This window comes from Chiloscyllium plagiosum, chromosome 14 (genome assembly GCF_004010195.1).
Source record: "Chiloscyllium plagiosum isolate BGI_BamShark_2017 chromosome 14, ASM401019v2, whole genome shotgun sequence".
In the NCBI taxonomy this organism is placed as follows: Eukaryota; Metazoa; Chordata; class Chondrichthyes; order Orectolobiformes; family Hemiscylliidae; genus Chiloscyllium; species Chiloscyllium plagiosum.
The window spans coordinates 20,064,650-20,086,060 of NC_057723.1; the positions used below are offsets into that span (position 1 = coordinate 20,064,650).

The 21,411-nt window shown below is 40.8% G+C and overlaps 1 protein-coding gene across 18 annotated transcripts in view; it reads left to right on the forward strand.

Annotated features, from left to right (window-relative positions):
- LOC122556528 (teneurin-2-like) overlaps window positions 1-21,411 on the forward strand; it is a 1,106,639-nt gene that overhangs the window by 950,680 nt on the left and 134,548 nt on the right. For all 18 annotated transcript variants that reach the window (XM_043703277.1, XM_043703278.1, XM_043703280.1 and 15 more), the window contains 2 exons: window positions 5,676-5,881; window positions 16,928-17,123. In XM_043703277.1, coding sequence (XP_043559212.1) covers window positions 5,676-5,881; window positions 16,928-17,123 — 402 coding nt within the window. The remainder of the gene's footprint in view (window positions 1-5,675; window positions 5,882-16,927; window positions 17,124-21,411) is intronic.

The following is a 21,411-nucleotide window of genomic DNA, read 5'->3' on the forward strand; positions in this document are numbered from 1 at the left end:
TCCTGCACCAACACCTACCTTCCCGAACACAGAGAAAAAATCACCTTATCTGGGGTACCTTTCCCTGAGGTAGATCCAGAAAATAAGGGTACTTTATAAATCAAGATACACACCTCAGATGCCAAAGTCAGTAAAAAGGAGGCTTTGTTCTTTCCTTCCAAAATCAGCATTTTTCATCCCTTTAGGTGGTTCCTCTACACAGCAAATTGTCTGAATATTGACCAACTCTATTGCTTTTCCTTCTGCCCAATTCCACCCCTTTTCTCCTGCACCGAGTCCCCGAGCAGGTTATTTTGAAATGCTTCTGCTTTGTGTGCTTCAACTCACAGACATTTGTAAAGGCAGTTTAAAAACAGTTATGGGGAATGTGTTCTACATTTTTGCAGAACTTTATTGCAAATTGGTCAAAGGATCGCAGCATTCCTGGAGTAACTCTGTCCCAAAGCTTAGTCTAGATTGATGTCTGGTTAAAACAATTGATCGAGCTGCACTAATTTAAGAGGAATCAGTCGCACTGTCTGACTAGCCCGAGGGAAGCGTGGCTGCTGTAGCAGCACATAGCTGTACAAGTCATTCTCTCTGTAAATGTGCTTTGGAAAATGGTGTGGAATTGAAGCAGTTCCTGGTCTCTCCTGCCAATCAAAATGAAATTATTCATCAAGAGTCTCTTTAATATTTAACTGCAAGCAACAAGATAACAGTCAGAGGTCAGGACAATTGAGGAATGAAATAAAAGATTTATCCTTAGTTTTAAAAAAAAATGAAATCCTTTTGTCAGAGCACTTAGAAATAAGAAACAGAAGAAATAAGAAAACTCCTTCCTATCGGAAAGATGTTGTGAAACTTGAAAGGGTTCAGAAAAGATTTACAAGCATGTTGCCAGGGTTGGAGGATCTGAGCTACAGGGAGAGGCTGAACAGGCTGGGGCTGTTTTCCCTGGAGCGTCGGAGGCTGAGGGGTTCAGTTAACGATTAAGAGGCATTTAGATGGGTATATGAATAGGAAGGATTTGGAGGGATATGGGCCAGGTGCTGGCAGCTGGGACTAGATTAGGTTGTGATATCTGGTCGGCATGGACGGGTTGGACCAATGGGTCTGTTTCCATGCTGTAAATCTCTATGACTCTAAGCAGGTAAAGCAGAGTAGAATGTATCTTGTGCAGGGAAAATGTGCCATAAAGTAATTATTAAATTTTAAAATGCATATTTTAGGTCAAAAAAGTTTGTGGCATAATGCTGATGCACATTGCCATTGGTCGGGTTATCTCATTGCTGATTGTGCCATTATGGAGACTAAAAGGCTGAACAAGAAATTAAACAAACATACTGCGAGTCACAAAAAACACTACTAGCTAAATAGGTATCAGGAATTACACTTACTCCCTCTACAATTTCCAGCCTGAAGCTGATGCTCACCCAACAACATCTGGCAATAAGGAAGGTCGAGCTGTACAAAATGACTTCTCCTCATTCTCCATTCTCTTTTGCAATATTCTGCCTTGTCAGTTTGAAAGTACTCATGCCACAAAGAGGAGAGTTCCAGCAAGCCGACTGCCCAGAAAACCTGGGAACAGCCACTTCCAAAGATCGCCTGCAAATCTCATTAGGTTCAGATGCGACAGTCACTGATGTCCGTTTTTTCATTATTTCATCTAACATTTTTTTCACTCGTCTGCTGATTTTCTTTACTATCCAGATCATTTGGAAATGAGGCTTCGTTTTTATAAAATGGAATATTTGACCACTCACCACTAGTCATTTGCATCAAACACAGGGTGGAATCTTACCAGGCTCTGAGCAATGATTACTGCAAGATAAGTCATAGAATCAGGCAAAATATTTGGTGAGGCGAATCCTGAATCCGAAAAAATCTCGTCATTTCTTCTTTGATTTTCTCATGCTGCGTGGTGAGGTTCTTGCCTGCAGTGGCAAGTTCTCAACTGATGCTCATTATTGCTTGTTAAATGCCTTGTAAATAGCCCAGCCGTACCAACCAGAATGGCTCATTGGCAGGTTCAACTCACCACTTGATCCACCAACACCACCATTCTTACCATTCTGCCACAGACATTGATACTCCACTTTCTGGAAGGTGGCTCAGTGGTTAGCACCGCAGCCTCACAGCACCAGGGTCCTAGGTTCAATTCCAGCCTCTGGCAACTGTCTGTGCAGAGTTTGCGCATTCTCCCCGTGTCTGTGTGGGTTTCCTTCGGGTGCTCCAGTTTCCTTCCACAGTTGAAAGATGTGCAGAGCAGGTGAATTGGAGTGGGTGAGAGGGGTGGAGAGGTTCTTCCTTTCCCGCCGTACCCTTCCACTGTCACCCTCCTTCGACTGACTGAACTGGTCCTCACTCTGAACAACTTCTCTTTCCAATCCTCCCACTTCCTCCAAACCAAAGGAGTAGCCATGGGCCCCAGCTATGCCTGCCTTTTCGAAGGATATGTGGAACAGTCCATCTTTTGCAGCTACACTGGCACCACCCCCCACCTTTTCCTCCGCTACATCGATGACGGTATTGGCGCTGCCTCGTGTTCCCACGAGGAGGTTGAATAGTTCATACACTTTACTAACACCTTCCACCCCGACCTCAAATTTACCTGGACCGTCTCAGACTCCTCCCTCCCCTTCCTAGACCTCTCCATTTCTATCTCGGGTGACCGAATCAACACGGACATTTACTACAAAACCGACCGACTCCCACAGCTATCTAGACTACACCTCCTCCCACCCTGCCCCCTGTAAAAACGCCATCCCATATTCCCAATTCCTTCGTCTCCGCCGCATCTGCTCCCAGGAGGACCAGTTCCAATACCGAACAACCCAGGTGGCCTTCTTCTTCAAAGACCGCAATTTACCCCCAGACGTGATCGGCGATGCTCTCCACCGCATCTCCTCCACTTCCCGCTCCTCCACCCTGGAGCCCTGCCCCTCCAATTGCCACCAGAACAGAACCCCACTGGTCCTCACTTATCACCCCACCAACCTCCATAATACATCGTATCATCCGTCGTCGTTTCCGCCAACTCCAAACGGACCCCACCACCAGGGATATATTTCCCTCCCCTCCCCTATCAGCGTTCCGAAAAGACCACTCCCTCCGTGACTCCCTCGTCGGGTCCACATCCCCCACCAACCCAACCTCCACTCCCGGCAACTTCCCCTGCAACCACAAGAAATGCAAAACTTGCGCTCACACCTCCCCCCTTACTTCCCTCCAATGCCCCAAGAGATCCTTCCATATCTGCCACAAATTCACCTGCACCTCCACACACATCATTTACTGCATCCGCTGCACCCGATGTGGCCTCCTCTATATTGGGGAGACAGGCCGCCTACTTGCGGAACGTTTCAGAGAACACCTCTGGGACACCCGGACCAACCAACCCAACCACCCATAGCCCAACACTTTAACTCCCCCTCCCACTCCACCAAGGACAAGCAGGTCCTTGGACTCCTCCATCGCCAGACCATAGCAACACAACGGTTGGAGGAAGAGCGCCTCATCTTCCGCCTAGGAACACTCCAACCACAAGGGATGAACTTGGATTTCACCAGTTTCCTCATTTCCCCTCCCCCCACCTTGTCTCAGTCAAATCCATCGAATTCAGCACCGCCTTCCTAACCTGCAATCATCTTCCTGACCTCTCCGACCCCACCTCACTCCGGCCTATCACCCTCACCTTGACCTCCCTCTACCTATCGCATTTCCAAAGCCCCTCCCCCAAGTCCCTCCTCCCTACCTTTTATCTTACCCTGCTTGGCACACTTTCCTCATTCCTGAAGAAGGGCTCATGCCCGAAATGTCAATTCTCCTGCTCCTTGGATGCTGCCTGACCTGCTGCATTTTTCCAGCAACACACTTTCAGCTCTGATCTCCAGCATCTGCAGTCCTCACTTTCTCCTACAACAGGCATGTCACATCTTGACCTGCTGTAACTTACACTGGCACGTGGCACAGTCACACAACCAGACACTTGGCCACGATGTTCAGAATTCCTCAGTCAATGGCCTGTGAACTTGCCTTATGTCAGTGTAGTATGTCAGTCCAGCACTTCTCAGCATTTGCACCAAGCACCTGGCATCTGCAGCAAAGCAATGCAACATGTCTGAAAATCTTAGAGGAGTTGGAGGTGTAGTCTACAGTGAAATCCAAAGGGCACCCAAGCATCAGGCATCCCAGCACGGTTAGTTAAGGGCAGTCTCCCATACCAATCCTGGGTTTCAGGTCTGGTCAACCATCCGGTTGGGATGGCATTGTGCAGTGGGCGCCTCTGTGCTGCAGAGAATGGGCCACAGTTAGTCCTTTGTCACCATACATGCCAGTCTGTGAGGAGGACTCTCACACTTGGACACCTGCATGTCCACCAGCTGGAGGCATGGACAGGTGACAGCTGCACTGGTAGGTCAGTGAGCCACAGTCATCCCATCACCTTCGTTTACAGGAATTAAGGAGAAAGGAGTCTGGATGAAGGAGATGGAAGAAATAGACAGCTGTAGCCACATGTGCACTGACTTGACCTCACCTGGTTTAGACCAGACTGGAACAGAATGACAAACATATGTAGTCAACAGATAATCACCTTTCAAATCTAAAATATCAGGAAACTAATCTTAACCCTTCCTTCCTTTCTTCTTCTAGCACCCTGACATGATTTCTTCAGGAATGTACTTGGTATTTCTCAGGCAAATTACAATAGTTCCTTCAGTACCTTTTCATAATACCTCACCTTATGGGGTTTATTCTAACCTAACCCACTTGTTTAGGCCAGACTGGCAGGATGTGAAACATACTGAAAAAGGAAAAAAACCCATAAAATCAGAGTGTAAAATGAAAGGCCAACTTAATCAATCTCATTAGTTTTGCACCAGGTGGGTTAGATAAATACCTGTCCCCTCAAACACAAAAATGTGTATTAGCTCCTTATAGAGTCCTAATGTAATACAACACAGAAACAAACTCTTTGGTCCAACTTGTCCATGCCGATGAGATATCCTAAACTGATCTCTTGCCCCTTTGCAAGCCTTTAGCCCATATCCCTCTAAACCTTTTCTATTCCATACCCATCCAAATGTCTTTTAAATGTTGTAATTATATCCGCCTACACCATCTCCTCTGGCAGTTCATTCCATATGCAACATCACCCTTTGAGTGAAGTTGCCTCTCAGGTCCCTTGCAAATCTTTTCCATCTCATCTTAAGCCTATCTATCTAGTCTTGGACTCTCCTACCCTGGGAAAAAGACCTTGGGTATTCACCTTATCATGCCCCTCATGATTTTTTAAACGTCTATAAGGTCACCCATCAGCCTCCGACACTCCATTGAAACCTGTTAAAACTCCTCCTTTTCCTCCTAATTTAGTTCAAAGGGAAAATGCATATGCTACACAAGTAATTCCCAATTTCAAAGCCATTTGCAAACTATTTTTGCCCGTCAGACCCATTTGTTGAAAATAGAGCTGGAAATCACTTCACTGCAATTGATTTTCCCATTCCGATTGGAATCATCTTGTGCTTTGCTTTGCCAGTAAAGAGGAAGGTCAGGCTAATACAGGAAACAAATTTGTTTTTTCATTGTCATAGAATGAGTAAAAACAATGGTGATTGTTCTTCATTTGCAGTTCATTATTCTTTCATTGTTAACCTGTTACTTGTATTTCTCATTTTACGTTGTTACAGGAACAACTACAGTGAAAAATAGCAGCATTGATTTGGGAGACGTTGATATTGGTCGAAGAGTGTCACAGGAAGTACCTCCAGGAGTCTTCTGGAGATCGCAGATATACATAGAGCGGCCACAATTTGTCAAGTTTAATGTCTCTCTGGGAAAGGATGCACTTTTTGGCTTATACATACGGAAAGGCCTTCGTCCTTCACACACTCAGGTAAAGATGCCGATGAAAGTATCAAAGTCTCATATTGTAATTGATTCTCTTGGTTTTGAAGAATTGTTATTGAAATTTCTAAATTGATAATGACAGGCCTAAATGATGAAAGTGGGTGTTAACAAGGAAACAGTAGTGAGAAGTGCATTCCATGCTGTGCGAGCAGTGGTGAGAAGCATGCTTGCTGTTCTTGGGACAATGGTGATGAATGTATTTGCTAATTTTGGAACCGTCATGTAAAACAAGCTTATACCTCTGAGAATAATGATAAAGATGGTATTGATGAGAATAAAGATTACAGTGAGGTGTGTACTTGCTGCTATGAGGACAATGGAAAGAGGATGCCTGTTCATCTCAGTAGAATGGAAAGAAATGCACTAGCTGCATTGGAAACAATGAGGAGGAACTCATTTGCAATTGAAGACAATGATGAAGAGCACAATTGCTGAGGGCATATGATGAAGATCAAAGCAATTGTGGGAATAATGAAGAGCAGCATGCCTGCTGTTCTCAGGACAGTTAGAGGAAGTGCGATTGCTGTGTGGATAATAATGAACAGGAGTTTGCTGATCTTGGTGAGGGGAAGAGGATCTTTGCTACTCAGGACTATTATGAGACTCTTTCTGCTTGGAAGTAATGATAAGGAACGCACTGATTACTCGTAGGACAGTTACAAGGAGCACTTGATACAAGGGCACTGATGAGGAGAAGGTTTGCAGCCATTGGGATTGTTATGAGGCTGTTGCTTGCTGTTATGGAAACAATGGTCAGGAGGACGTTTGCTGGCTGACATATGACAAATGGAAGCTGATGCACTCTGTTAGCACAAGGTTAGAACTAACAGGCATTTCTGTCACTACGTTCTACAACTTTAGAAAGGAAAAGAGTTGCCATTTAGTGTGACATTCTGACATAATTGCATGAAAGCATGGCAGAAGCTGCAAATCGGAGAGTATTGGACTCAATAAATGGGATCTGACAGGACTACTCATTACATTTAAATAAAGTCTTGCTCTTCTGCACCCGCAGAATCGCAATCCTGAAAACCGTTATAAATCCAGTCATTTGCTTAAAAATGTCACAGCTTTTAATTCGATTGATTTGGATATCAATGGGGTTCCCCTCGTGGATATTCTAACATATAGTGGGGACATCAACCCAAGGAGAAATTTGTAAATTTGGTGGGGCAGCATAATAAAGGTAGCAGTTCAAAGTAATAGAAAGTGTTAATACTATTTAGAATTTTAAAAAGAGCTGCATTAACATAGCATCCTGCTTGGCCTCAGGACATTCAAAACACCCTGCAGCTAAGGAAGAATTTTTAACATACAGTCACGGTTGTAATATTGAAAACAGAGCAGTCAATTCATGCAGAGCAAGGTCCCACAAAAATCGTTCTGAGGAAAAGTCAACGGACCCAAACTGTTTACATCGATTTCTCTTCATAGACACTGCCAGACCTGCTGAGCCTTTCCAGCAATTTTTGTGTTTGTTAGCTCCCACAAATACTCGTGTGATAACAACCAGATAATCTGTTTTTAGTTGTGGCTGTTCACAATTTTTTGGAAAATTAGGTTAGCAAGCCTTTTTTTAAATGTCTAAGCCAATGATTACCTTCTATGTTCCACACTTCAACAAAGCACTAATTCATGCTGAGGTACAGATCCACTTCTCATAGAACTCCACCGATGCCTTGAATTGATATTCTCCATGTGTGAATGCATTCCTGGATAGTGAGCATTAACAACCATCATTGCTGAACCCAATTTTGAGCAAATGCAATATCAGAACATGCAGTTCCAATGATCAGGAGTGATAGCCTAACAAAACATGGTGCAGCTGAGAAAATGTTAACAAAATGAAGGACAGAAATTTATTCTCTTAATCCTTAAATTTCTATTAAACTAACTCCATCAAATAATCAATGCTTGCAAGGATCTATACCCATAAAGCATCAATGAGCCAGTTATATTTCAAAATCTATTTCTTTGCTGCCAAACAACAATTGTATCTGAATGGTAACATTATAAAAGGTCCCAAGACTCATCATAAGAATATTATCAAAGTCTGACAGTGAGCCATAAAAACCTGGTCAGATATAAATTCTAATTCTAAAGGAGGAAAGAAAAGTGGAGAGGCAGGGAGCTTCAGGGAAGGAATTCTGGATGTTGATCCTGGGCAACAGAAGGCTGAGCTAATAGCGGGACGAGAAACTTCTGGGTGTACAAGAGGCTAGATGTGGACAATGCACAGTTCTGTTAGGGTTATAGGGCTGGTATAGGTAAGGTCAATGCATGGAGTATATACATAGGGATGACTCTTGACCACGTAATCCTTCTGAGCTGAAAATGTGTTGCTGGAAAAGCGCAGCAGGTCAGGCAGCATCCAAGGAACAGGAGAATCGACGTTTCGGGCATAAGCCCTTCTTCAGGAATGAGGAAAGTGCGTCCAGCAGGCTAAGATAAAAGCTAGGGAGGAGGAACTTGGGGGAGGGGCTTTGGAAATGCGATAGGTGGAGGGAGGTCAAGGTGAGGGTGATAGGCCTTGCCATGGTCTGGTGATGGAGGAGTCCAAGGACCTGCATGTCCTTGGTGGAGTGGGAGGGGGAGTTAAAGTGTTGGGCTACGGGGTGGTTGGGTTGGTTGGTCCGGGTGTCCCAGAGGTGTACTCTGAAACGTTCCGCAAGTAGGCGGCCTGTCTCCCCAATATAGAAGAGGCCACATCGGATGCAGCGGATGCAATAGATGATATGTGTGGAGGTGCAGGTGAATTTGTGACACCTCCCCCCTTACTTCCCTCCAAGGCCCCAAGGGACACTTCCATATCCACCACAAATTCACCTGCACCTCCACACACATCATCTATTGCATCCACTGCACCCGATGTGGCCTCCTCTATATTGGGGAGACAGGCCGCTGAATGTACATCTGTGGCAATATGTCCTCTCTTGTTAAAGAAAGACATTCTTATTACAAGTCTGTAAAAATCCAGTTATGATCTGCTGTCATGATATAGTGGACATGAACTCAAAATTTCCTTTATTCTTAAATGCTTTTAATAATACTACCATTTATTATGTATAATTTTGTCTTTCTTGTTCTGCCCACTTCTCTGGTTTGCCAGTTTTCCCATCTGCCAAGTCCTTTGATATCTTCCGCAGTCTACAGCGTTTTCATCTCTATCAACTACATGACAATTATCATATCATTTGCAAACCCCTTTATCATGGCCCCTAAATTTAAAACTAAATCATTGGCAAAGACAAAGATCTATCTAAGCCATGGAAAAACTTGTTAAAATAAACGTTTACTTGCTTCCCACTGAGCCATGTTTTGACCCAACTTGCCACTTTCCCTTCGATCTTATGGACTTTTAATTTACTGAATTGGGTGCGTGTAGCACCTGCTCAAAACGTCACGCTAAAATTCAGGTGGACCATATTAAATATATCACCCTCATTGAGCCTCTGTCTAACCTCATCAAAAACCTCAATCAGTACAGAACCTTCGCTTTGAAAATCTATGCTGACTGTTCACGATTAATTGGAACCTTTATAAAAGACAACATATACTGTCTCTTAGCATTTTTCTCAATATGTTCCCCACTGTCAAGTTAAGGCTGACTGACCAATAATTAGCCACTCAATCTCTTCAACACTATGTTATCAAGCAAAAGTATAATGTTGGCTGTTCTTTAATCCCCCAACATAATACCTAAAGCCAGAGAGGAATAAAAAATAATAGTCAGAGCTTTTGCTATTTCTTAAAATAAAACAAAGAACTGAAGATCTGAAACAAACAAAAACAGAAATTTGAGTCACAGAATTTGAAACCTAACTCTGTTTTCTCTCCATGGATGTTGAGTTTCTGACCTGCTGACTTAGACCTGCTGAGTTTCTCCAGCAATTTTTGTTTTTGCCTATGCTACTTGCTTTATTTCCCCTAGAATCGTGGGATACATTGCTAATTTATCCACTTTCATGCATGTTAAGTCCCTTAAGATGCCCTCCATCAGTCTCTTTATTCCATTTTTCACATTTTCCTCTTTAACCATGTCCACTTAACGTTGTAGAGTCATAGAGATGTACAGCACAGAAAAGGACCCTTGGATCCATGCCAACCAGATATCCAAACCTAATCTTGTCCCATTTGCCAGCACTTGGCCCACATCTCTCTAAACCCTTCCTATTAATATACCCATCTAGATGCCTTTTAAATGTTGTAATTGTACCAGCCTTCACCACTTTCATGATCTCTTATCAAAACAGATTCAAGGTATTCATAAAGAACAAAGCATACAGCTCACATGTTTGGACAGCCAAGTTACCTTTTTGGTCTTTTTTTTTGTTGTTTTTTCAGTATTCTTAAACCATCGTGGAAATTTTGTTGATTTTACTAAACAATATTATCACGCGTACTTCCTTGCTTTCCTAATTTCTTTTTAAAATTTCTGTCTTGCATTCTCTATATTCCTACACAACTTGAACTCTCCTGTGAGTTCCTAGGTTTTAGAGAACAGAAGAAAATAGCAAATTATGATAAACTGCTTTTTCTGAAGTTCTTCTGAACTTTTAGCTGACTCTCCTTCCTTTGTTTACAAAAAAAAACACTTCTGCACTTCTCATAATAGTTACACTAAACTGTAGCTTTTTTAAAGAAATGTAATGCAGTATAAATCTGGGGAAAATGAACCAATAACAGAAAATGCTGGAACTAGTTAGGTAGTATTTAGAAAGAAAAGAAAATGATGACATTACAAATATAGCATTTTGTCAGAATTGATTCCAGTCCAGACAGAGATCTATACCTGAAATGTCAATATCTGTTTCTTTCTTTGTCATAGCTTCTACAATTGGCTGTTTGCAATGGTCCACACTGTTCATGAGAGCTATTTCTACATGAGCTACATTATAACAATACAACTCATGAGTGTGGATTACTCTGCTTGTTATCAACTTCTCAGAACCTTTATAGCTTAATACTGGGGTATAGCAAAACAAAAACAAAACCATGTACAGTTGAATCAAGTTTAACAATCATACAATCATGCAGCACAGAAGCAGACTAGATATCCCAATCTGATCTAGCTCCATTTACCAGCATTTGGCCAATATCCCTTCTTAATCATCTATCCCCATCCATATGCCTTTTAAATGTTGTACCCACCTCTATTACTTCCTCTGGAAGCTCATTCTATACACGCACCACTTTCTGCATGATAAAACTGCCTCTCAGGTCCCTTTTAAACATTTCCCCTCTCACCGTAAAGCTCTGCCCTCCATCTTTCGCTCCTCCATCCTCGTAAATTACCTTGGCTATTCATCCAATGCGTTCCTCTCATGATTTTATAAATCTCTACAAAGTCACCCCTCAGCCTCCGAGCTCCAGGGAAAATAGCCCCAGCCTATTCAGCCTCGCCCTTTAATCAAACCCTCCAGTCTCGGCAACATAATTGTAATTATTTCTGCAGCTTTTCAAGTTTAACAATGTCCTCTCAAAGAGTGACTAGAATTGTATGCAGTATTCTAAAAATATCTCACCAATATCTTGCACAGTTGCAACATTGCATCCCAATTCCTACACTCGATGTTCTCACCAATGAAGGCAAGTGTGTCAAATGCCTTATTCACCCCCTACCCCCTGTCTGCAGCTGCACTCTTAAGGAACTATGCAGCTGCACCCCTCAGTCTCTTTGTTCAGAACACTCCTCAGGACGCTACCATTATTTAAGTCTTGCCCTAATTTGCTTTACCAAAATACAACACCTCAAATTTAACTAAATTAAACTCCATCTGCCACTCCTCAGTCCATGGACCCATCTAATCAAGGTCCCATTATACCCTGAAATAACACTGTCCACTGCATCACCAATTTTGGTGTCACCAACAATCTTACTAATCATGTTCACTATATTTACATTCAAATCATTTATATCAATGACAAAAATCAGTGGACTCAGCACCAATCCTTGTGACATGACTGCTGGTCACAGGCCTATACAATGCCCCAGACCATTTACATAAATGGAACACATAGAATTTTACATTTCAGAGGCCATTCAACCCATTGTGACTGTACTGGCTCCCAAAAGAGCTTCCCAGCCCGTCCCATTTGCCAGCACTATCTCTGTAGCCCTCTGAATTCATCCATTTTAAATATATATTGAGTTCTGTTTTGATACCTCCTGTGGAATCTGACTTCACCACTTTGGCAAGCAGGACATTCCAAATCCTAACAGCTCTCTGAGTAAAGAAATTTCTCCTCATCTCACTCCTAGCTCTCTTGCTGGCAGTCTTGAAATTGTGACCCCTAGTTACTGACATACCAGTTGTGGAAACAGAATACCTTTAGTTACATTGTGAGAATTGTTCATAATTTTGAATACCTCAGTAATGTCACCTCTTAATCCTTTCTGCTCCAAGGAGAATAGGCTGAAGTTCCCTAATCTTGTATCTAAAATCTTTCATTCTGGGTATCATTCCAGTAAATCTCCTTTGAACCCTTTCCAAGGCCTTAATATCCTTCCTTAATTAAGGTGTCCAGATTGAACACAATCTTCCAAATATGATCTGACCAATTATTTGTCGAGGTATGCCATCACTTCCTTGTTTTTATACTCTCTGCCACCATTTATAAACCCAAGGATCCTATAAGCATTCTTAACAGTTGTTTCAACTTGCCTGGTCATTTTTAGAGAATCGAGCCCCAGGATCCCTCTGCTCCTTTACTCCCCTTAAGGTTGTCCCACTGAGCCTGTATTTCTATCAAAATACATTACCCTGTTTCCCTACATTGAAATTCATCTGCCCAATGCCTGTCCATTTGGTCAACCTAGTCACTCAACGTTATCCTCACAATTCACTGGTCTCCCTAACTTAGTATAATTTACAAATTTAGAGAGTTTTCCACCAACACCAATCTCCAAATAATTTACATAAATCAGAAAAAGCAAGGATTCCACCATTGATCTCTGGTTAACACCACTTTCAACTCATTTCCAATCTGATAAATGGCCATCTATATCTACCTTTGCTTCCTGTCTTTTAACAGACTTCTAATCCATGCTTGCTAACCAACCTGCCATGTGGCCCCACGTCAAATAATTTCTGAAAGTCCAGGTATACAACATCCACACCACTACCCTCATCCACTGCCTGGGTCATCTCATAAAAGAACTCAATTAAATTTGTCACACGTGACTTGCCCTGAACCAAGCTATTGTGACTGTCTAGTAATTCACTTACTTTTCTTTAAGTGTATATTTATTTTATCCTGTACTGTGGCCTTCCATTATCGATATTAAGTTGACAGGTCTGTAATTGCCTAGGTCATCCTTTGTCCCTTTCTTAAACAAGGGTGTCACATTTGCAATCCTCCAGTCCACTGGAACTAGTCATGTATTCAGAGAGGCCCGAAAACTTTCTGTCAACAGCTCTGATTTGCTTGCTAACTTCTCTCACCAGTCTAGGATGCATCCCGTATGGACTGGGTGACTTATCTGTCTAGAGTGTTGCCAGCCTTTTTAGCACCTCTTCTTTGTCTATCATTACACTGCTCAAATTAATTTGGGTATGAAATCTGTATTTGGTTTTGTCTATATGTTTTACAGTTACAATGTATTGACACAGAAGTGATGACTTAGAAATTTATTTTAGACTGCTGTGTGGGGCGTGTAATGGTTGAGTAATGAGGAGTGCATCACAAGAGGCTAAGGCTGTTGACCGAATTATATCTCAGACCTCTACAATGAACTGAAGGTGTCCACCACATCTCTATTGAAAGCTTTGTATATGGCAGCAGATTTCCAATGGGTGACTTTCAAGGCTTATGGTGATAGTGAACACGTGGGAATACCTAGAGCAGTATAGCTTCCAGATCTACATGAAGATAAATACATTTCAAGAAATGGTCTTTTTGTGGGCAGTCTTAAGCTTCAGCTAATTCAAGGGAAACCTAAGTATGCCCAGGATGTGCTCCAATCAGCTCTATCTGCAGGAGCATTCTGAAGCCAGTGGTAAAGCCATCAAGAGGAGAAATAAGTTGCTTAAAATTTGTTTTAGATACCTACCAGGGTGATATGCTTCTCCTGATTTTTGTCAGATATTTTTCAGGCATCTTTCAAATGCAGAACATAACTACAAAATTGGTTAATTTTTCCTCTTGTCTTTCATCTCAAAAAATGAACAAACTGGAAAAATATCTCTGCAAGTGGCTTAAATTAATATTTTGCAAATCACACTGCAAATGTATATTCTGAGCCAGCATAAAGTCACCTTGTAGTAACCAAATCTAAAGCAATCTGTCATATCTCATGATAGTAGAAAAATAAAACATTTCTTGTGATGGATCCAATATTACTCAGGGACTCTCTCTTCCAATTTAGACTACCCCTATGGATGAGAAATGTGTGAAAAAATGTGCTGTTTCCAATGAAGAAATCCTAATAATGGACTACCAACTTCTCAAACTCTGTTATATATTTCTTAATACTTAGTCACAAGTTCCTCTGCATTTTTTTTCGTCAACATTACTACATGACTGTTTACATTTCCTTCTGTCCTCTCTGTTTATTGCTCCACCGAGGAATAATATGACGTGAAAAGAAATGTCTAGATTTGTGAAGACCATTGACTAAAAGCTAAAAAAGGAGTTGCAGGAATAAATGAAAGTTGAGGTTAGACTGATATGTTGATAATACAGCGCAGTCAGACCTCAATGTAAGAGATTGTTAGAATCGGATTCTTCTTGTCAGATACCTTGGCTTTGCTATTGACTACGATAACATTCTTACTAATAGAAGAGAAGGCTAACATGTGAAGTAATAGAAATATTTTGTAAAAGGGTTTGATAGGGTTAATGTAGAGAAGGTCGTGATGAAGTCCAAAACCAGGACTAGAAATCAAAGACAATTGCAAATGAATCCAATGAGGATTTCAAGAGAAACATATCTGCTCTGAGACTGGTGAGACTGTGGAACATTCCAACGCAAAGTATGCTATTTACCACAACCAGGCACATAGATACAATCACAGAAAAAGCGAAAGAAGTAAATAAGTGAGAAAGAAATTGAAAGATTTATTGATTGGCTGGATAAAGTAGGAGACTTTGTAGAGTATAGATCAATAGGTCTGCATGGGCTATTTCTGAGCTGCAAATATGTAGTCCACAAGGATGCCTGGTTCAATCCTTTGTTCTATTCACATTGGAATGAATGGTAATACCCTTCAGTCAGCATAAGAAGGCTGTCGGTTAAAAACCCACTTGAGCAAGTGATTAAGGTTGATACTCTAGTGCAGCAGGTGTGCTATTGGTGATCCCGTATTCAGATGAAATGTGTATCTTCTTGGGGATATAAAAACAAATAGTTCAGCGAAAAACAAAGGAGCTCTCCTTGGTGTCCCAGCCAATATTTATGCCTCACTCAAACAGCACTAACACAGATTATCTGGTCATTATCACATTGTTGTTTGTGGGACCTTGCCATGTGCCAATTGGCTGTTGAGTTTCACTGCATTACAACACTGACTATACTTCAAAAGTACTTAATTGATTGCAAAGTGTGTCAGGACATCTTGTGTCATAAAAGGTACTGTGTAAATGGAGGTTAGTTCTTGCCCCTTGTCTCAGTTTGTTCACAGTCGAGGAAGTGCAGTAACTTCTGTGATCTATTTTTTTTGCTTCCAGTCTGAAGGGATCCCTTTGGTTTCCCTGCATTGGCTTCCTGACTAATTATCACACAGCACACAGTTGTATAATAACAAGTACCATGTGAAATTTAGAAATAAATATGAAATGTGAATGATTCTTGCAGTTGGTATTTTTTCTAGGTATCCAGATGGCAGTGAAAGTTGGTGAGAAAAATTTGAGTCGTTTGTGGATATCATCTGAAGTCCATGATTAAATAATAGCTTCACAGTATCTCTCTGTCATCTGTCATTTTTGTAATGCATACTAATGGTTTGAGTAAAATATAAACAGTGCTACCACACTGAATAAGAAGCAAGAGTCCTAACTGTGTTCTCATTACCATAGAATAATATCGTCACATGATTTGCAGGAGGATAAGTATTATAGTATCCAGATAGCCATTTTTCCTCTGAATCAAAAGAGTTTGGGTATCAGATTTTGAGCGGTAACCCTTTTGTGAAGCATATTTTTGTACTTTTACTACAGTAAAAGCACTATTTAAATGCAAATTGTTGCCTTTCAAATCCCAATACCTGACTTCTGCACAGAATCCAGGCTGGCATTTCAGCACAGTGCTGTTTGTGGTGTTGCATTGATGGAAGTGCTGTTCTTCAGATTAAGGCATTTAACTTGTTCTGGTGAATGCAAATGATATTGCAGTACTGTTCCAAGAACCTTACCTCTTACTTTGATCCTCATTTGATGCTTGGGGTACCTTGCTTAAAAATTGGTAGCCAAGTTTGTCAATTGAACAGAGATTGTGTTTTTAAAGTAATTCATCAAACATGAGTGGATCTTGAGGGATATGATGAAATAATACATTTGTATGGCAGTATTTTAATCGCAGGCATTCCAAGATAGCTGTTGCTGCTTTGTGATGATTTGCATGCAGTTTGTGGACAGTAGCTTTATTTCACTTTCTACTGATAAGAATTACCATTAACATTAAGACATTTCAATGGAAATAAAGTCTGCAGACATGCAAAACGGATTTTGGATTCACTAATACCCATTTTATATTATCCTACAAAATAAAATTACCCCCTTTAAGTGGTTGAGGCATAATGATAACTGCACAGAATGATTGATAATGGAACACAATCACTCTGATTATCAAGTGATAATCATCAGATTAATTGGATGCAAACACTCTGGAAATTATGAAGGAATTACTTAGCAGTTCGAAAGCAGAATTAGAAGAGAGTTAAGAGATTGCTGGCTGATTATAGTTCAATTGCTTCCTTCAGCTACAACTCTTCAATTAAGATGATTGTTAAGAGGATTATCACATTTATGAAGGTAAATCTGAGCTGATTTAAAGCAGATTTTACACTGTAATTGTTTATGTTTTTGCTCCCAGTATGATTTCATGGAGCGTCTTGATGGCAAGGAGAAGTGGAGCATGATGGAGTCACCACGTGAACGGCGAAGCATCCAGACTTTAGTCATCAATGAAGCTGCATTTGTTCAGTACCTAGATTCAGGAACGTGGCATCTTGCTTTCTACAATGATGGGAAAGAAAAGGAACTGATCTCTTTCAATACTGCTGTCCTAGGTGAGGAGAACTGATTTATAGTAAATGGACTTCATTATGCAGAATTAAGCTCCAAACACACATATCTCCGCCATTCCTTTGGTTTCTTTTTTAATAGATTTACAATTGGAAATATGTAATGGGGATAAAACAAAAGAGCTTCTCGATAATAATACTATAAGTGCTGAGGACCAGATTTCTTGAAATAAAATAGTTCTGTTCTGTTGTCACCCACATCAAGCTAAGTCTCTTAGAAATTCTGATTCAACAACCAGGAGGAGATGGTAGGTGGCAACTGGCAGGATTTTTCTTTTGTCCATGTTTGACCTGAAAACTTTGTAGATCTGTCCTGCTGGTGGGACAAGATGATGCACTCATCCAGGGTTTTAGCTGATAGGTTATATAATTATGACTATGTCAGACCATTGCTTGGCTACTGTGAGAGAGCTCTCCTAATTATTCTACCAGTCACCAGATATTAGTGAGAAGGACTTTGTAGAGTCATATGTGCTGTGGTTACAAACAAATTGCTCATGTCCCTTCATTCTTGTTATTGTTTGTAGTGATTGATATTTTATTCTTTTGTGGGATGAGGGTATCATTGACAAGGTCAAAGATTTACTGCCCATCCGCAACTACCCTTGAACTGAGTGACTTTCTCGGCTCTTTCAAAGATTGAGGGTGTAGGTTTGCTCGCTGAGCTGTAGGTTTAATATCCAGACGTTTCATTACCTGGCTAGGAAACATCATCAGTGGCGACCTCCAAGTGAAGCGAAGCTGTTGTCTCCTGCTTTCTATTTATGTTTGTCCTGGATGGGGTTCTTGGGGTTTGTGGTGATGTCATTTCCTGTTCGTTTTCACAACAAACCCCAGGAACTCCATCCAGGACAAACATATAAATAGAAAACAGGAGACAACAGCTTCGCTTCACTTGGAGGTCACCACTGATGATGTTACCTAGCCAGGTAATGAAACGTCTGGATATCAAACCTACAGCTCAGCGAGCAAACCTACACCCTAAACCTCAACCTGAGCTACAGACCTTCACAAATCTTTCAAAGATCAATTAAGAGACAACCACATTGTTGTGGGTTTGGAGTCACATGGAGGCCAGACTGGGAAATTTCCTTCCCTAAAGGACATTAATGAGTTAGATGAACCAATCAATGAAAGTCATTATGGTCACCATTATGAAGACTGGCTTTATATTCTAGATTTATTAATCAATTTTAATCTCACAAGTTGCCCTGGCCATATATTTAACCATGACCCCAGATCATCAGCCTGGGCCTTTAGATTATAAATTCATTGATATTATTGACATTCTACCCATCTCCACCCAAATTCAGTAGATTGCTTGATCCTCTCAGAAGAAAATTAAGAAATAACAACATTGTTGTGGGGCTGGAGTTACATATAAGTTTGGGCGAGGAGCAACAGCAGATCCTCTTTATAAAAACACGTTGCCAAATCCATTAAGTTTCCACAACAATAGAAAGCACCATGGTCACTTTTTTATTGACAGCAGAACTTGTTTGGATTACTTTTCACTGAATTCAAATTCCTAAACTGCTATAATGGGGATTTGAACTCAATTTTGTGGGTTACTAACTCTACAACATTCCTGTTATTAGATTAGATTCCCTACAGTTTGGAAACAGGCCCTTTGGTCCAATAAGTCCACACTGACCCTCCAAAGAGCAATCCACCCAGACTCATTCCCCTAATACTACGGGCAATTTAGCGTGGCCAAATCACCTAACCTGCACATCTTCGGACTGTGAGAGGAAACCGGAGCACCCAGAGAGAATGTGCAAACTCCACACAAACAGTTGCCCAAGACGGGAATTGAACCCAGGTCCCTGGTGCTGTGAGGCAGCAGTGCTAACCACTGAGCCACTGTGCCGCCCTGTTATTGATTTGAGATTTACACAGTCAAGAGTCACTTCGGAAAAAGGTGAGCTTTGTTCAGAAAAGTTGTGTAAACATCTTTAACACTGGAAAAGATACATAAGTACCATTCAAAGTTAGAAGAATTAGTTTAAAGTGATTGTTAGCTCACATTTACAAGGGATAAAACGTTTAAAAAATAGAATTTAGCAATTGTTTAGATTTGGATAATATATAAGGACAGTTTAAAGAATTGAAATAAAGTGATTTTGAATTCCTAACTAAAACATAATATAATGGTAGAAAGTATTTTAACTTGGTTCACTCATTTAGTAACATGGTGAAGAAAGGAATTTAAAATAAGTATATTCATCATTCATGAGATAACCTTGCTGATGGTAATTTCTACCCAATGGTAATTAATCTAAAGCAGAACCACGAGGACCAGTGAAATAATGTTCACTGAGGGCATGTGATGAATAAAAGTGGAGATTGAAATCATCAAGAGAGAATGGAGAACGTTGGGTGAGAAGTTGAGGTCACTGCTATAAAGGAAAAACTGAGTGAAAGAGGAAAAAAAAAGCTTTGGCTAATGGAAAAGGAGACAGAACATAAGCCATTAATTCCAGCCCAGTAGAACAATTTGAGAAAAATCCAGATAACTATAAGTTAGTTTCTGTAACCACCATGGTCCAATGTGTGTTTTGTCATATGCTATACTTCTGGCATCTGGGTTTTTTAAAAATAAGCACAGCAGTTACTTTTTTGTTGTCATACTTAACGATTTTGACGTTTTTTTCTTGTTGCTTCGAGGTGAGATCAATGGCAGGTTAATAACATTGGTGCTCTGTAATCTATCAGGGTCAGTGTCCTTGGGAGCCTGTTTTTTGACTGAGAGTCACACCTTTCACATCAGGGAGTTCTGTCATGTGAAATGGAGAACAGTAGAGAGGAAGGGGTGTCAGCAAAGGTAGACTGCAGTAATGAGAAAAATAGATAAGGATCTGTACAGAACTTCTCATGACCATCGTTCCCAAGAGGATAGAGGCCAGGCAAAATGCACACTGATATTTAATTTTGACTGATTTGTCTGGTCAGGTACTGCCTGCTTTATGTGAAAGCACTAAATAATGTGTTCCTGGTGCCAGAAGAGTAACTGAGGAATTGTCAGCTGGTCAACAGAGTGGAGCTTGGATATGTATGTTGCATGCATGTGCAAATTTGTTAAATTGCAGGCATTCATTTCTGTGAACCTATGCCTGTGCTATCATATATCAATTATACTTAAGAGTGCTATACAGCCATTGTAAAATCAACACATTTTAATGCAAGACTGGTGTTGAGTGTTTATAAGCAGTTTATTTAATTCATCAGCTCCGTGATTGTGTCATAGCTCATAACTCCATCTAGCCTGCTCCTTTAAATAAATATATTTGCTGTAATATGTTGAAGAAGAGAAAAGAAGAAGAAACTTGTTAATTATAAGCCTGTTAGATTAATGTCAGTTGTTGGTTCACTCTTAGAATACATAATTTGAGATCAAATTAGTGAGCATTTACAGATGCATGGGATAATCAAGGACAGCAAGTCATGTTTGACAACGCTAATAGAGTTTTTCAAAGAAATGACTGATTGTATAGATAATATGGTCCTCAAACATCATTTTGACATTCAAGGATGAGGGGTGGGGAAGGGAGTGGGGCAAGTTGTTAACATCTTCCATGCTTTGACTGAATTTCATACAAATTACCAAAGGTATAAAGACATAGCAGATTTGTATTATAATCCCACTTTAAAAACATGTCATGCCAAACTAGCCAGTTGATTACAGAACTGGCTCAAAGGTAGAAGACAGATGGTGGTGGTGGATGTTGCTTTTCAGACTGGTGGCCTGTGACCAGTGGTGTGCCACAGGATCGGTGCTGGGTCCACTGCTTTTCATCATTTATATAAATGATTTGGATGTGAACATAAGAGGTATAGTTAGTAAATTTGCAGATGACACCAAAATTAGAGGTGTAATGGACTGTGAAGAAGGTTACCTCAGGTTACAATGGGATATTGATCAGATGGGCCAATGGGCTGAGAAGTAGCAGATTAAGTTTAATTTAGATAATGCAAAGTGCTGCATTTTGGGAAAGCAAATCTTAGCAGGATTTATACACTTCATGGTAAGTTCCTAGGGAGTGTTGCTCAACAAAGAGACCTTGGAGTGCAGATTCACAGCTCCTTGAATGTAGAGTTGCAGGTAGATTGGATAGTGAAGAAGCTGTTTGGTATGCTTTCCTTTATTTGTCAGAATATTGAGTATAGAAGTTAAGAGGTCATGTTGCGGCTGTAAGGACGTTGGTTAGGCCACTTTTGGAATATTGTGTGCAATTCTGGACTCCTTCCTATTGGAAAGATGTTTTAAAACTTG